This window comes from Diuraphis noxia, unplaced genomic scaffold (assembly GCF_037042655.1).
Source record: "Diuraphis noxia isolate RWA-SAM2 unplaced genomic scaffold, SU_Dnox_SAM2 contig0005, whole genome shotgun sequence".
Taxonomy (NCBI): Eukaryota; Metazoa; Arthropoda; class Insecta; order Hemiptera; family Aphididae; genus Diuraphis; species Diuraphis noxia.
The window spans coordinates 23261882-23279599 of NW_028301715.1; the positions used below are offsets into that span (position 1 = coordinate 23261882).

General features: G+C 32.4%; 2 protein-coding genes across 2 annotated transcripts in view; both read right to left on the reverse strand.

Moving 5' to 3' along the window:
* Positions 1-557: 557 nt before the first annotated feature.
* The window catches only part of LOC107166027 (agrin-like), a 196823-nt gene continuing 179662 nt past the window's right edge, over positions 558-17718 (reverse strand). Inside the window, exons 4-26 of the mRNA XM_089228706.1 lie at positions 13676-13924; positions 12763-12978; positions 11488-11709; positions 9506-9718; positions 9299-9393; positions 7527-7641; positions 7269-7460; positions 6913-7182; positions 6678-6839; positions 6457-6579; positions 6255-6386; positions 6053-6199; positions 5590-5723; positions 5414-5522; positions 4992-5321; positions 4751-4928; positions 4421-4648; positions 4150-4322; positions 3889-4020; positions 3532-3781; positions 3117-3284; positions 2720-2961; positions 558-2627 (exon numbers count right to left, since the gene is read on the reverse strand). Coding sequence (XP_089084832.1) covers positions 2614-2627; positions 2720-2961; positions 3117-3284; positions 3532-3781; positions 3889-4020; positions 4150-4322; positions 4421-4648; positions 4751-4928; positions 4992-5321; positions 5414-5522; positions 5590-5723; positions 6053-6199; positions 6255-6386; positions 6457-6579; positions 6678-6839; positions 6913-7182; positions 7269-7460; positions 7527-7641; positions 9299-9393; positions 9506-9718; positions 11488-11709; positions 12763-12978; positions 13676-13924 — 4094 coding nt within the window. The 3' untranslated portion in view covers positions 558-2613. The remainder of the gene's footprint in view (positions 2628-2719; positions 2962-3116; positions 3285-3531; positions 3782-3888; positions 4021-4149; positions 4323-4420; positions 4649-4750; positions 4929-4991; positions 5322-5413; positions 5523-5589; positions 5724-6052; positions 6200-6254; positions 6387-6456; positions 6580-6677; positions 6840-6912; positions 7183-7268; positions 7461-7526; positions 7642-9298; positions 9394-9505; positions 9719-11487; positions 11710-12762; positions 12979-13675; positions 13925-17718) is intronic.
* LOC107166029 (uncharacterized) lies at positions 15136-16495 on the reverse strand. The gene has a single exon (XM_015514515.2). It carries the CDS (start codon positions 16318-16320, stop codon positions 15256-15258), a length of 1065 nt encoding a protein of 354 aa, XP_015370001.2. The 5' UTR covers positions 16321-16495; the 3' UTR covers positions 15136-15255.

The following is a 17718-nucleotide window of genomic DNA, read 5'->3' on the forward strand; positions in this document are numbered from 1 at the left end:
ATACCACCGCCGCAGGAGATTGCTTTATTAAAATATAATTTTACCTTTGACTTATTAATCTCTATATGTATATATATATAATATATATAAGTAGGTATGTATCTACAGGTTGCCACAGTGATATTTTTATACCAAAATTGATTAAAATGCAATTATGTGTACTGCATTTGAATGTTTGCGATTTTACAAAATATGTGTATGATATCGTTCTGCAGTTTGCGTGTTATGCCAACGTCATCAAATTATTGCAGTTCTATGGGCTACGTTCAATAATTAAGACGAATAAATATAGCAAATAAACCAAAATATTACAACAGTTACCACAATATAAGGTACGTCATAACCATTAGTACTTTAGTAGGCCGCTGATACGTGTAGGCACGTGACGAAGTTTGATTTAATATGGTTGCATATTATTATATTATGAAGCTGTCGCTTTTATTTTACGACAATCATTAGACGTCGTATACACACATGCTCTGTTATAACATTTACGAGTATTACACAAATCTTGAAAAAAATGTCGATCTAAAATATTGAATGATTTTCAAATCAAGTTTATATGAAAAAGTTTTTTTTTATTATATCAAATCAATACCTTAATAATGTTGTACATATTACTTAATACATCTAACACTGTAATAAATTAATACCAAAACTGAGTAAAATGCAATGAATGTTTTTCAAACATTCGAATGTTAGTGAATTTTCAAACGTCTAAGATAATATTGTACTGGTGGTAGTGTGTGCTGAAAACGCCTTAATATTATTAGTGTGGTGCTATAGAGGCTGCGTGCGATAATTAAGACAAATTTGATCGCAAATAAACCACAGTATTACATTGTAGGTACGTCATAACCATTAGTAGGAAGCACGATTAAAGATAATATGGTTGCCCAACGAACTATGATAAGAAACAATTTAATGGAGCTCATAAATTCTTTTATTATCAACGATACCCTAGAAACTTTCACTAGCGCTCATAGAATATGAATTAAGTACTAGGCATCTGAATTCAATAATGTTCTGTGATAACAGTGATAATATGCACAATGCACAATATTTTCCCGCGAAAATATGAAAAAGTAAACGTGATTAAAAATACGAACTTTTCAACGATTTTTACAATTGTGATTTCGTGATTCGTAATTTTAGTGTTAATTGTACTTCTAGTAAAGAAATATCTACTTTTGGTGTTTTACTTTGACATTTGAATGTAACGTGCATCAAACTGATATGCTAACTGATATATGTAGTACGTTTGTCATAATGAGAATGAGACAGTATACATATATTAAAAATCAGATGAATAAAAAACAAAATAAAACAAAAAAAAAATTATCAAAACTCGTAGGTAGTTAGCTAAAATTATAATTTACATTACATACAGAAAGTGACGTACCTAACTACTTTATTAATTAATCGTTAAAAATATATTGTTTTTAATTTGTGTCAAAACATAATATAAATAAAATATAAATGTGTTACAGACTTACAGTATCTATCATTCTGTGTTTTTAATACTTTTTATAACATACATAAATTACTAAATTAGTAATATGAAGATAATATGATGAAAGGTAGTATAATATTATCAATTAAAATTATTCAAATTTGTGATTCAATATTTTAACGTTTGGAGCGCCAGTTCTCGGTTCTACTTGTTGTGATAACAAGGAAACTCGAAGAGTCACTTTATTATGCTTCGTTGTGCAACCATATTATCTTTAATCGTGGTAGGAAGGATACGAAGTTTGATTTAATGATTCATACATTATTGTTATAAAGCTGTCGTTTTTATTTTACGATGGTTGTTAGACGTCTTAAACTCACATGCAGTTCTTCTGAAGGTCTGAATGGATGATTGCTGTTATAATAATATTGAATAATGAATGATTTTCAGGTCAAGTTTATATGACATGTTTTTTTTTTTTTTACATAAAATCAATAATGAATGTTGTACTTATTTATATCTTATCTTATCATTGTAATACATTATTCAATGATTTTAAATAAATATAATATTATAGCGTATGTTTCGTATACAAATGTACGGTTCTTATTTAATTTTCATGACAACATTATGTTAATTAATAATCCTAATAATAATAATAATGACAACAATAATATTATTTTTTTCTTATAACATTAGTTATTATAAATAAAAATTTATGTCGATTATTCATAACTCATAAGCCACGGATAGCAATGGAAATGATAAAACTATAAAAGTGTAGTCATGATTGTATATACAATTACAAAGTATTTATAAATTTGTTTCAAAAGTATAAACGCATACATAAAAATATTGCCTTATTGCTAAAATCAATTGTTCGATAAATGTAGGTAAACATTATCTAAATGTATTAAACTTAGGGTTGAGTACAAAAGAAAACATTTCTAGGAACTTAATTGCATAGAAATTAATGACAGTTCTCTAACATAAATCTTAAAGAAAATACAAACTTGAATCGAAGAGGATCTTTGAGCTCCAACGAAAAGTCTTTTCTCTTTAATATGTACAATATTTATTTATCAGGAATCGATTATTGAGCTCAGTGGGTGGCTTGTGGGTGGCTTCGTAGACCATTTTAGCTCCTTTCCGAATGGTGATTATGATTTATAAGCTACGGAATTGATAGTAAATTATTGTAAATTTGTAAATTGTTATAGATTGTTAAATTGTTATTGGCGGAGAAATGAGTTGAAAAACACTTACTGTGTTCGCACAACGGACCGAAGTGTTGTGGACCACAATGGCATAAAAATCTAGAAAGAACTGGGAAACATGTGCCACCGTTCAGACATGGTGCATAACCACAAGGAGCGCCTCGATAGGGCGCCACCTCCTGGCCAACTCCCGATGATAGGTTACACGTTTTTTCATTGAGTATTACCCTCTGGACGATGCCGTCGAAAGGTTTGTCGGCCAGCGACTCTTGGTTCATTAGAACGGTGGAACTGAAAAATACCAAACAATAATTAGTTGCTCATTCCCAACGTATTAATGCTGCGCTCTAACCCATGAAAAATATTATATTCTGTAGACACCCACGTCATAATACATTGTAGGTATTATTGTTAAAAACTAAGTTTATTGCAATTGTCAGACTTACGGTACACCTCCGATGTATAGCGGAAGTTCTAAGTTCAATTCGACAAGTGGGGAACTGGAGCTGATAGTGCTAACGTTGCCGTTGTTCAGCTGAATGGAAGCTTGGTTGTCGAATCTTTTGATTTTCAGTAAATTCCACTGAGGTAGAAAAACGATCTTCTCGTCGGTACTATAATTAAACGATGTAGTTTTGTACAATGGTGTTGTATAAGTGATAAACCAGTGATGCCCACAGAAAATTTGTTCAGTGGATGTAATAATTACTTCAACCACCTCTCATCAAACCTTATATTCTTATAATTATAATTTATATTTTTTATAGAAAAATCTTAGCGTGTCACATACGTCATCCACTCTTTGAACGCTATGAAGATTTTTTTAACATTCTATAATAAAACGGATCAATTATGTCTTACGTGATATTTGTCTTTCCGTTTCCCAAATCGTAGGTAAGTCTCACACGACCGTCCGTCAAGTAAACGGAAATGAAATCCCCTTGTCCAGCGTACGATTGACCACTGTACAACAACAAACCTGTGTCGGAAGTTGTTCCAAACCACAGTTCTAGGCGAGTTGTCCTACGGAGGTCCTCGGTAAGCGGTATGATGAGAAACGAGTTCTTGCCATTGAATTCTGGTGAAAAGTATTTGGTCAGACCGTACTCGACTGCGAAACCAAACGATCGTTGTATCAAATATCGACAGAAATAGCAATTTTCAATGTACGTTTAGTGAAATACATTGGACAATCAAAAAAGAAAAGAAAACGCTTACATTTATCACAATTGGCGCCTGTCAGTCCCGGTAGACAAAAACAGGCGTATCGACCGCCCGGCAAGGACTCACAAGTAGATCCGAAACTGCAGGGCTCTGACAAACAGGCCATGTCGTCGTAGCACGAATTTCCTAAAACATTGTTACAATAATAATAATAATAATATTAAATCGGCGAAATAGTATCTTCGGCAATGGATTTTATGTCCTTAAAACATTTTTTTTCAATCAATTTTTTTTTCAAGGAAACGCGCTTTTTACCTGTACAAGCACACGTGCCATTTGAACAACTTTTTTGACATTCCGTTACGCCCTCAGCGTTCGTTACTAAATCGCCGTCTTCGAATCCTAACAAGTTTATAGAGTAGCGTCCTATTTTCACACTGTGCACGCATCCGATCAATCCCGATTTTACACCAATGTTTTCGAATATCCTACGGGAAATACAATATTCGATTAATTTAGTGATGGTTTTTTTTTTGGTTGATCCCCGCGGGCGCTGACGATTCGCTCTATGCATAATATATATTACTTTTGGTGTACGATTGGGACGTATCCGATGTACGCGTTGTCGTTCAGGTCCAGCGACCTCAGCGATCCCAAAGACACTGATCGAACCGGCTCGTAATTTTCAAATTGCAACAGACCGTCTTTTTGATATCGTTTGGCTACGATCTTGTGCCGAGTGCCAATCGTTATCGGATGAACAGACGTCAAGATTACGGCCCCGTTACCCAGATTGTATTTAAATTCGACAAATCTGAAAATAAAATTAGAAAAAAATTATCGTAACCATCCGTTGGTGTGTTATATTAGTTTGTATTATGTACTATATTAGTCACAAAATAAATGTAAAAATTACTTATTGACAATTGCTATCGATATGAAATCTCCAGATCCGTCTGGTTGTTGTTGGTCGTACAACAGAATTCCGTCGTCCGAAAAGCTTTTGAATTCCATTTCCAAACTAAACCTGTGGTATGCTTTCAATTTTTTCAATTGAACGTACGAATGTCCGTTGAACGCAGCCGATTTGTGTTCTGAAAATGTAGGTACGTCGAGCATTTAATCGTTCAAACGTTTCGTGTGTTGCGGAGGTTTACCTTTAATTTCCTCCGGATTGGAACAAACGGTGCCACTGTGCGTGGTGGGACATTGGCACTGGAAACCACCGGAATCTAGTTTCTCACATTCACCGCCGTTCTGACACGGATTTGGGTTACAGAGTGACATTTCCCGTTCGGTAGATTCCGATGTCGTTCTCCCTGTAAGGTCTTGGACCTCGGGGATGATATCGACCTCGTACCCGCCGGATGTGTTGTAAATGAAATTCGGCAGTTCGGAAAATAACAGATGCCGCGTTGACTTCGATATGGCTATGTCTTGGGGTTCAGTGAATTTTGGACCTTCCGTACCGGGTATGAGATTTTCATCTGCGCAACCACCGCAAATTTGTTAATGAGAAAACCGATTCGTCTAATTATTCTCATTACTTTATGGTTGGTTATAGTGATTGGCTACTGACCTTTACACGATGTGTGTGACTTGACGACTATGTCTTTTTGATAGCGACACGCGTACAGTTTCAGTTGACACTCGGAACTATACGTTTGCCCATCACTGCCACACACCAACTAAATATTGGATTTAAATGATATTATATTTTCTATTGTAATGAATTCATAATATTATCATACTTACAGTTGTACGTATTGCATCCTCGGCACATGTTGCCCGACATACACATGACGGTTTGTCGTTGTTCATCTCGCACACACCGCCATAATAACAAACAACTTGACTACAAGACGTTAAATTTTGCATCGCCATGTCAGCTAGAGATTCAAATGTTTGTCGATAGAATAACAATAACAATACATAGCCGAATAATCATTTTGTTATTATAAAATAACGCGCTGCATTTTGAAATATACGTACGGCCACGTATACATCGTTTAATCGTTATAGTATGAAATATTAAACATACGCATTTATATATGTTGTAACTATGCAGGATAAAATAAAAATTGCATGAATTTGTGCATATTGTATAGGTAAATTTTTTATCCGAAATCAAAACAACATTTTATTTATTAGAACTTTGTTTTCAATTAGTAATGAATCAAGTTTTATATTTGATTAAAATTAAGAATGGCATACATACGTGAAACACATCCAGCAGGATTTAAAATTTTTGAACTATCTTCACATTTATTGCACTTTGGTCCTATAGCACCTGGCTTACAAACGCAACGTCCGGTCATTTGCTCACAGTCATCTCGAACTGAACCCAGCAGAGAACAACCACAAGCTGTAATAGCTTTTATTCATTAAATATTCTATTATCCAATTTAAAAACAACTTACGCATGCACCCTTGATGATTAGATGATATTTTTGGTAACCCCCAATATCCGGGTTCACATCGATCACATCTTTCTCCACCAACTCCAGATTTGCACAAGCATTTTTTCTCGACACACTCTTCTGATATCGATCCTAAAATAAAAATTGAAATTAATATTTAGGTTATATTATTATTATCATGATTTTAAACAGTAACGTTCACCTAATTTATTGCAATTGCATAACACAGGACAATCTAGGTTGTTTGGTCCTTTTGCTGGTGTCTTTTTATCAGGACAACAACCATAAGACGAATTTTGACAATTATCCGAAACGATTGTTGTATCTAAATAAATCATCAAACAGTCCATTTATACATTTATGTATTGAAATTATACTACGTAAAATATGATGTTGAAAATATAATTTTTAGTGTATTATTACCTCGATCAGATTTATTACAGCACTTGGCAAACCTAGATGTTTGATGACAATAACTGTTCGATGGGCAATCTTGCCTATCGGGACCGTGACCACAGTCTAATTCTTTTCCATTTAAATGGTTCATCAGTGGTTTCTTACCGTTACAAGGTTTAACTTCCATACCTTTAAACCGAAAAGTCAATACTAGAGCAATACAAATGTACGATAATACATAATATGTGTGGACGACATATACCTTGGCACAATTCCATGGGCCTTAATCGGAGTTCTTGTTGCCTTTGACATCCTTCCATTTTCATTAAACACAGCGAATTGTAAGTACGCACATCCGACGCGCAAACGGGTGAAGCGTCAGTTGAACAGTTAAATATACACGAACACCTTGGAAAACCATCGGGCCCGACTTCGCATGTGGCGTCGTAGTCGCATTTAATATCTTTGCACACGTCGTTGCTGTTACCGTAGACGCTGTTTTCTACCGAACCATGAGGTTTTAAAATTTTACCTGAAAGTATACATTTTCATAAAACGTTTGCATTAATGGTGTATCCACGTTGAACGGCCGACGATGACGTGAACGATCGATATTACTTATGGATGAAGATTCTTTACAGTCGCCGTAGAATAGAATCGTCAAATTGTGAGTTCCGTTTTTGACGCACGACTGTTGAAGCAGTTCGCATTCGCTGTTGTAGGTGATCAAGTCGGATCCGCAGACGGGTTCTTTTGATTTCGTGTCCACGCATGTTTCGGGACAGTTGCATTTCTGATCGTGACACGACCCTAAAATCATTTAATGCGTGTGATTTTGAGGTAAACAGTTGAAAACTAGTGAATTAATCAACGTACCGCATTCACCCGCGTAAGCAGCGAATATTTTCTTCCTTGTTGCACAACTAGCGTTTTGTAGATGACAAAGGTCTGTGTACGTAATACCGTCGGTACCGCAAACTTTACCGCTTGCCTGGGTACATAAATTATAGTTCGTTCTAATTAACTGGTGGAGGTTTCAAATGGTTTTAGAAAATGAATTCGAAAACCGTCGTTACTTTATATACTGGTTTTATGCTTTTAGATAGTATGTAACTGCAGGTCTAGTCATCTCATTTTTAACAATCAATTATTTTCACAATCTCACCATTTATCAACTAGCTGTTTCTTATCCTCACACGCACGCGTCTAGTTACATTCGATGTTTTTAATTAATTTTAAAATAAATTTCATTATCCCTTCTATAATTTATATAATATTTTATAAAATATTACAATCTATAAAAACTAAATGTGGAAGAATTTTTTCCTGGGACAAAATTAGTTGGACCGAGTGAACATATAACATTGAAATAATTATTTTGTTATTGGTTTTAAGTTGGTATATTATATAATATTCAATATTGTAAAAATTAAAATAGAGTAGGTATATAGGTATAGAACGCAATAACAAATACGGTTTTGGACTATTAATTGTATTGGGCAGAACCAGTAGAGTAACCGGGAATACTAAAACTTTATAATCCATTGTAATAAAAGGATTTATTTAAATGAAATGAAATTTGACGAAAGCCATAAACGTTACTGCAATAATAATTTTTGCAAATTCAATAATTATTAATTTTATTACATGTAAAAATGTATAAATAGGAACGGTAATGTAGATTATAAAATAAAGTAATAATGAAAAAGTGTATATGAAATAAAAAAAGTCATGTTTAGTAAATTAATTGTAGAAACTCATAGAAAGAATAAAAGTTAAAAAGTAGAGCTCAATATTATATATTTGATTAATTTTCATTCAGGAAAAGATTAAAAAAAAATGATTTTGATTAATCTAACAAGTTAACTTGACTTATATTTTTTTTATAGAAATTGTATGAAACTATTAAGTACGTAATGTAATATTTAAAATGTACTACATAAATTACAGATAATTACGTATTGTATAACGAAATATAATAAAATTTCTAGAACAAGATCATAAGACAGAATTTATAACAAGTTATCAGAGATAGTCTTATATATACTAAATAATATAGTTTCGAAGTAATTGCACAGTCAAAATTAGCGCTAGGATTTGGAAATGAAATGTTCACATCTTTGTTTACAAATATTGATTGAAATCGTATGTGACAAGAACGAAATAAGACACAGATGGAAGCGAATCTATCGCAGTTAATTTAGACTTACCCCTTAGTATTGCAGTAACACGAGAAAATATAATTTGAAATAAGTTTTTTTTTTAAATGATCAAGCGGAAGGTTATGTTAGTAATAATTTGTTATTGACTGAAAATAAAACAAAGAAGACAAGATATTGCAATGTTTGCAATATTGGATTACAGATATAATACAATATGTTATGCCACCTCGCACATTTATCACGTAAATATTAAAACAAATTATCCGTCAAGTTGTCACCAGCACATTATGCTATATGACTACAAATCTATAATGATCCAGTTAACCAGCTCTGATGAATTTGTGATATCCTACGTGTAATATTTTTGTCAATATTTAATTATTTAGCATTAAGTATATAATATTTAATAAAATAAATGAATATATATTTATAATATGCATACAATATGATGAGCAATATCATAGTATTATGTACTCGAATTCTTACGTTTGCACATTTGAATACCGGGCAAACGCACTTTGCCTCCATTCCATCGCTTTCGCAAACCGAGTGAAACTGACAATTCATTTTCGTACAATCGTCTGAAAAGCATAACGTTGTTGGAATAAAATACCGGCGAGTCGTGGATGTGGTGTACAATAAATTAGTGTGTATCTATATGATATGTGTGTTGGTTTAATAATATCATCTTACTACATGCTCCGCTGTGAGATACTCCGATTATTTGCTTCTGCTGACAGCTGTGGTACTTCAACTTGCATTCGTTACTATACGTGTTACCGTCGGTGCCGCACACGGGCTCGTGGTGTTCGGAACATAAAGGACATTCACATGCTGCTTTTCCGTCTCTCACTTTACAAGTAGCCCCAGAGTTACACAAGTATCCGTTGCACGGATTTGCGTCCCCTGTGCAAATAAACATAAGCAACATCAGTCGTATAGATGGAAATAGAAATTGTATGAGTGTGTGTGTGTGTGTGTGAGAGAGAGAATCTTTAAAATTGATCAACTTCACTCACTATGGGAGGACACTATAACACTATAATGTGTGAGATAATATCTTAAGTAATATATTTCATTTCACATATTATATTGTTTATTTTTATAGCAAATGTATTTTTAAGAAACACATTTTTTATTTAATTTTCTGGTGTAACATAAAATTAGTTTTAAAAAAAATTATTTTAAATTAAAAATATTCTTAACTAGCTTGTCCTGTTTTTACATAAGCTTTCTGTACCATCGTGTTATTGAACGCGGTGACTATCGAAATACAAAAATTATTAAAATTATATTTATGTTTTAACTCATAGTCAATACAGATCACGTTATGTTGTGGAATTTTAAACTTAAATTCATAGTTCCAGTTTGTATTTTTTAACTATAGGTAAGCTAAATATTTACTTAGGAAGCTTCTTTTTATATACATCTTTTATAACGTTATCATGGGCCATTAAAAAAATAATTTTTTGAGTATTTTTTATTAGAAATGTAGATCACGTAATTATTAATGTATTATTAGGTATATAAATAGTATTTTATTCTTCACAACCTTAATACAGAAACATAATACATAATACTAAAATCAATATTATATCTTATATTAATATAAAAAAAAAAATTAACTTCATTGGTATAATAAAAAATAATAAATTAACAAATTACCTAATTTTTAAATACAAAAAAAAAGTACGATACCAATTTATAGTGTATGTAATTAGTAATTACAGTTACTAGTTAGGTTTGTATTTTTACTTCAATGTCATACAATAATCAAACTAAAGTTAAAGATAAATAATTGAAATGAGTTAATGAATATCACTGTATAATATTGCATACTAAAATTAGGAAAATGTCATTGGGTTTCGACCAAAAATTTTCGACTATAAATATTTTTTGTTTGGAGCAATGTGAATCTCAATCACAATCACTATGTTATGTTATTATACATATTTTAATATTTATTGGCTATATTAGTTATTACTTATCATTGAAGTTTGAAGCCACTTCGGAACCCTATACTAGCTATACACTATACAGGCATAGCATTTTGTATGATACACTATATTACTATAATTTCCTTTGTCAATGTTTCTGAATTTGATAAAATGTATTTTTAATTATATTACCATTTTACCATTCTTTTTTAAATTTCTACATATTTGCCATAAAAATGTCATGTTCTATATTATAGTCTATAGCACAAAACGTTTTCAATCATATAGTTTTGTAAATAATTAACATGGAATATTGATGAATATTTCCTTTTCTTTTTGTTATTGACAAGCGCCGAGAGTCTATACGAGCGGAGTAATTATTAGTATATCACAAAGTTTTATGAGGTACAATAATATCTTTGCCATTTGACTCTGTTTATTTAAACATTAAATGTTTGAAAATGGAATTTATTTAATTTAATTTATTTTATTTTATTTATGCCTCAATTTTCGTAAACATAGTTTGTTTCAGAATGGATAAAAATTAATAATTGTCTGTAAATGTATTAAATGTCTAATAAATTTCGACAGTAACACAACAAAAATTATCAATTTTATTTTGCTGCTAAAATTTATTGTTATACAAGTGATATTTCCCCTGGTATTTCAAACTATATCAAACTGAATATTTTTACAAAAAACTTAACCTAACCTAAGCTAACTCATACGTATTCTTACCACAATGTCCATCGTATGCAACCTTAACGCCGGACCTCTTGCTGCAACTGATCCGTTCCAAGAGGCATTTGGATTCGTAAGTATAACCATCTGTACCACAAACTGGTCTCACGGACGTTTCGCAAAGTGTGGGCTCAGGACAACGGCACTCGGCAATGCCCAGACGATCGATCGCGCAATGCGATCCTTCCCAACATGTGAAGTTCTGACACGGGTTTACACCTGGAAAGGAGGTCATCGTGTTATTATTGGTAGCGTCATTAATTTAATTTAATAGAATTTTTTGTAAAGTCTACGCGAAAAATTATGAAAAAAAATCCAATTTTACATGTTATGGTAGGGAGATGTGATTTTCTAAATTATCCTTTCGAAGACAGTTAGACAGACAATATTGGCGAGGGAAGAGGTCCAAGTTCCGAGTAAAGGGTTTTGAACATAATATATATTAGAAAAATTATGGAGATATAAGTGCACGTATTATACATTATGTTAATATGCCGTTGTCAAAGTATTGCGTTACAAAATCGATTATCGATTGTCATTGTGACATACATCATTTCTCATAATTCTGTATATCATTGTTATATCTAGGTACAAGGAATTATAGTTTCTTATACAGCAGACCAAAAATCGAAGTGTGGACAGTGGTTTTTCCGTTGAACCTTTAAAGATAAATCTTTTATTCGAATCGTGAATAAATCCGGAAAAGCGCACGTCTTTAAAAGTAAAAATGCAAAAATATGAGCGGTAATTGTATGAATGAAATTGTCGTATCTCTTATATACAACCGACATGAAGTCAAACGCTCGGATCTGTCAGTACTAGAAATAGTACGTTGTATAATACTATGGACTATGGCAGAAGTTCTCAAAATGTGTTGTGAGGGGGATCATTAAACTTTACCGGGGGGGGGGGAGAAAATTTAAAAAATCAACATTGTATTATAAGGCGTATGACAAAGTAGAGAAACAAATTTAAACATGTAAATAATAACAAACTATATGGGATAGGATACAAATAATAATAATAAAATAAAATAAACATTGTATTGTTAGGACACAAAAAGATATATGAAATTTGCGTGATAATAATCACTATTAAAATTATTTGTATGAAGAAAGACTCACATCTGTGGTTGACTAAGGGGGGGGGGCTGCTTGAAAAGTTTGAGAACGTCTGGATCATGGTATTCTATCACTAGTAGTATCAATATTTTATCACTGTGTATAATATTATATGAACCACAGGCTTAAATCTATAGCGGATTTTATTTACCTTGGTTACATTGGCCGTGGAAGACGATTCTCAGACCTGGTATCATCCGACATGCTTGTCGTCGTAAAAAGCATTCGTTCGTATAAGTCCGGCCGTCGGATCCGCACACCGGAATGAAGTCTTCGCCGCAAAATTCCGAGCATACACACCTGGCACGTCTCTCGTAGTCCAAACGACATACTTGGGGTTCTTCACACGATATATAGTCACACGGATCTGAAAAAGATGATATCGTTAGACGGCGGCGATGTTAAAATCCCTAAAGGTGGCAAAAAATAATTACCCGACATTTTGGGATTTAAAATATTACTATCAAATTTTAGCTACATTATAGCTATTGTAATTTATAAATTGCATTATAATACAGCAAATAATTTATAGTTTGTTTAAGTCTATAGTTGCTTCGGAAGTTTTAGATTTAGACAGATGAAGAATTATAGTTTATAGAGTTGGATCACTTTGGATCCAGTATATAAGGCGTATCTATAAATTATAATACAATACAACTATAGGCAATTTCATTACTAACTTGTCTCGATATGGATTGCTGACATGTAATTCAATACCTACTATATAATAAATTATATTTTATACTAGGTATATAGCATATATTACACTTCAAACGATTCATGGGTGACAGCATCACTCGTCGTTATACTAGATCTATTAAATGTGAATGCCTTTTTCAATTGTTTATATTGCCAATACCATTAAATATATTATTCCTAGTTTTAGTGTAACGCAGTTAGTTCATATAACGTACAGCATACACTTTCGTGTATTTAAACATTTTAGGTAGTTTTTGCAGTTATTATAACCTAACCGGTACATTTTGTTACTGACTCGATCGGAAAACGTAATTATGAAAAATAAATAATATCCGTAATAATATTATTATCGACATTCTACGTACCACACAGCCCTCTGTATTTGACCGCTATGCTCCGACCCGTCGTACACGACGCTTTTCTGACGTGACACGCGCTTGGGTAGTCTCTCCAGTCGTTGCCGCAGACTGGTCCACCGGCACCGTCTCCGCTATCATCACCTTGACATTTTGTTTCCTCGGAGCACACACAGCGAGCTTGGGCAGTTGCCTTGTCCACGATGCACCGCTGACCATGCGAGCACTTCACCATCCGACAAGGGTCGGTTCTTCCCACTGCAACAAAACGAGACAGAAGTTGAATTTTATATTATTATTATTGTGGACATGTATTGTATATAAAGGGCGTATTTCGAGGATTTGACCATTTCTCACTGAAATGTTAATGTCTAAGTCGTCATTTCAGAAACATTCCGTGTCTGTAAATTATACCGGCTTGCTGCGGCAAGTACAATAATATGAAAATTATAAAATAGTTAAAAAATAATAGGGACCCTGCATTATAAGACTCAGGTATTTCAAAATCCATTAGAAAATTTCGAAAAACATACAAGATGCAAAAATAGCTGTAAAAATCAAATATTAATGATAATAAAAATGATATTTATGTATTTATAGTAACTACATATATTATAATCATTGAAATGATAAATATAAAATATATATAGGTATTATGAAATTTATAAAACCATTAAAAATGCAATTAAAAAACTAAAAAATCGTGGAACTCTCATCTAATGTGTAATATGAGGTTTCGAGTGATCCTATCCGAGTTCAAACAATTATGTGGATTTTAGGAGTAACATTGATCAGGTAACCAAATAGTTGTTTTACCTTTTTAGCTGACAACAGTGAAGGATGACCTGCTTGAACATTAGGTACCACACAATGTAACCAAAATTAAAAGGCTCATAAATCATATAGTCCGATTTTTATTTTTAACCTTACAAACTATGAACTAGATAAATTTTGCTACTAGAATCTCAAAATTAAATATTGAAGAATATTTTTAGCTCTAAAACGTGATAACAGATAAACACAATAAAAAACGTAATTCTTCTTTAATTTCGAATATATTATATATTATTTGGCGTGAAAAAAATAGTTTTCACTAATTTTGGTTAATAATCCAAGTTTGAAAGTTTGATTATCACTTAAGCAATTAAGAGTAAATAATATTTCATAAATAAATATATATTGAAAATTAAAAAAATATAAACATTTACTGCAAGTAGGTAAAACATTACTGAAAAAAACTAAGTTTGAACAAATTATTGGTGTAAAAATTGAAAACCATCTTCAAGCTTAAGTTAACTAAGTGTAAGAAATTCAATCAAAGCATAAAATTTCTTCGGTTAGTTTAAACATTAAATTATTGTATATACTATTAACATAGTATTATATATATTTGAATAAATTTATATAATTATGTATAAGCATTATAGGAATGATATTATATTGCATAGTATATATTAATTATACACGAGTTTAAATTATTATGTATAATTTATTGTCAAGTCATTTCAATTACAAACTTTTTAAAATCAATAGTTAATAGCGTTATTATAACATAAAATATTACACTCTTAGTGATTACAGTCCCGACGCTATTCATCAGGCAGGGGATCTAAGATTATCTTATTATAAATTTCCTTCCACTGGGAATCTTTCAAGGTTTGTATGGGCAAGTTCAAGTATAAAAAGATCATTTGAAAGTAGTTTGCGATCATGGCTTTTTTCAGTACATCATCTCCAAGTTCAGTAATATTTTCATAATTTATGTCTTCGTTGATGATTATATCTCCTTCATACATGCGCATTGTTTCAATACGATGTATTTCAATGACTTTTTTCAAGGTTTCAGTGATCTTTGTGCGATGTTTCTTCAGGTCTTCGACCATTTTGTCTCTATTAAAATTGACGACCAATGATTTGTAATAACCTTTGTGGTCAGTAGGCGCCGCGCACGTCCTAACGATTTCTTCGTACATATATGAGCTGATTTCCGGTAAGTCTTTGGTTTTGAAATCGGGATTCGTGTTGCCTAACAATTTACGTGACATCTCAATGAGGAGCAGGTAAGCTCGGGTAATCGGCTGCTGCGGATCATGAGTATGGACCACCGAAATCAATGTTTTCAAAGCCAATTCGACCATGTTTATCAGCCAGTCAAGAAACAATATTTTCTCACCATCGGGTATTATGTCATCACTAAAATTAGAATTCAAAGTATGATACATGAGCGCCTGCATCGAGATGTGTTTGAGCATCGAACACGCCATCGCGGACTTAATAGCGTCCATCGCAAAGCGGACGTCACAACCTGTGAACGTATTCGTTTTTATCAAGTCAGAAATGAAGACAAACGGCCGTAAAACTTGATTTTGGTGATGCTCGATTTCTTCGTTTTCCGGTTTCAAATATTGGTTGAAGTACACCTTCGGCTTTTTAATCTTCACCATCTCGTTGAGTATCGGCCACCAGAGGAAGTCCAGTTTTATTACATTTTGCAGGAACTCTACGTCGTCGTGGTGCGTCTTTGTCGCATGTTTCACATTGTTTAGGTACTGGAGGGATTCGTCCGGATATTCCGTTACCGATATGTCCGCTACCGATATGTCCGCCACGAACGCCAGGGACGCGAACGCGACGTGGTACATGATGAACGACATGACGACTATCGTATTACGATATAAGGTCGGGTCTTGATCTTCGATGCGACGCGTGAAGTCGGACAATGATACGGAACCGTACGATATATATTATAATGTGTATGGTATGTGCGAAAACGACAATCGGCACTGAATTGAATCGCGTCTGGCCTGAGGCGTACAACTGCTGCTGCTATACAAGTGTCATTTGTGTAAACTCGCACGCGCTCGCTGTTGTTGTTTTCCAAGTAAAGAAAAAAATCACTCTACCATAGCGTTGTGTATATTTTCGTGCAGTTGACATAATATTATTATTATTACGTGACACTAAACTTTGTACGCTTTATACTTGACACTAGCTATCTCAGTCGATTTTCGAGTTTTTTTGAAGAAAAATTAAAAATTGTATTGTTACATAATTATACTGTATACATAATATAATTAATATATGTTGTACGTATACTTACTTGTAGTCTGAATATTATTATGCATCACTACACCATTTTAGTTGTTTTAGTTTCAAGGTACAGTTAGGTTGATATTAAGACATTTCACCAGATTATATTTTCTAAACAAATTTCTCCAATTTTTTAAATGAATTTTAATGAAATCTTTTAGATTTGCAAGCAATAAGCGGAATATTTTAGTTTTAAAAAAGCCTAAAAAAATACTTTTATTTTAAGATTAATGGAAATTGAGTATTGAAAAATAAAAAATATGATATAATTCGGTACATCACATTATTACATGTAATATAATTGCCTCAGAAATACAATCAAAGATATTCATTAGTAGGTAGTATTAGTATTAGTTAATATTCATTATTTCTACATTCAAGTATAAAGGTGCTTGCATACATTGAAATCGTACTTTACCATCAAATGATGCATTAATATAAATCTATAGTAGTTAATATCTTTTAAAAAAAATATTAAATTTTTTTCTATTTTTCTTAATATGTGAAATTAGGGATTCAGCTCAAATTTAAAAAACTGGCTATTTTCTGTTAATGTGAATTTATTGATGTTTTATAGTTTCTATTAGTAGTAATTAATTATTAGATGTACCTAGGTACCAGCCACCAGGTAGAGTTATATGAAAATTATCAGTCAACATACTTACCGATATTTATTTATTGACAGTAAGCGATTTTACAACAATGTGTTTTACTTTCAGGATACCTTTTTCAAAACAGTTACCTTGTTCCCAAGTTCTGATGTATCTTATTATCTACTTACTTTTTAACTTCGCAAAATGTTAAAACAATAGGTATTATCAGAAAATCGAGTCATTAAGCTTATATTAATTCCAATTCGTATTATTAGTGTGTGATCTGTTAACGATGCTTAAACAATAATATAAATATATGTATTGTGATTACAGTTTTTTTGGATACCATCATATTATGAATATTCGAGT

What these genes read in the sequence shown, in the direction of transcription:
- LOC107166029 (XM_015514515.2), bottom strand. Translation starts at nt 16,320, where the DNA reads ATGTCGTTCATCATGTACCACGTCGCGTTCGCGTCCCTGGCGTTCGTG.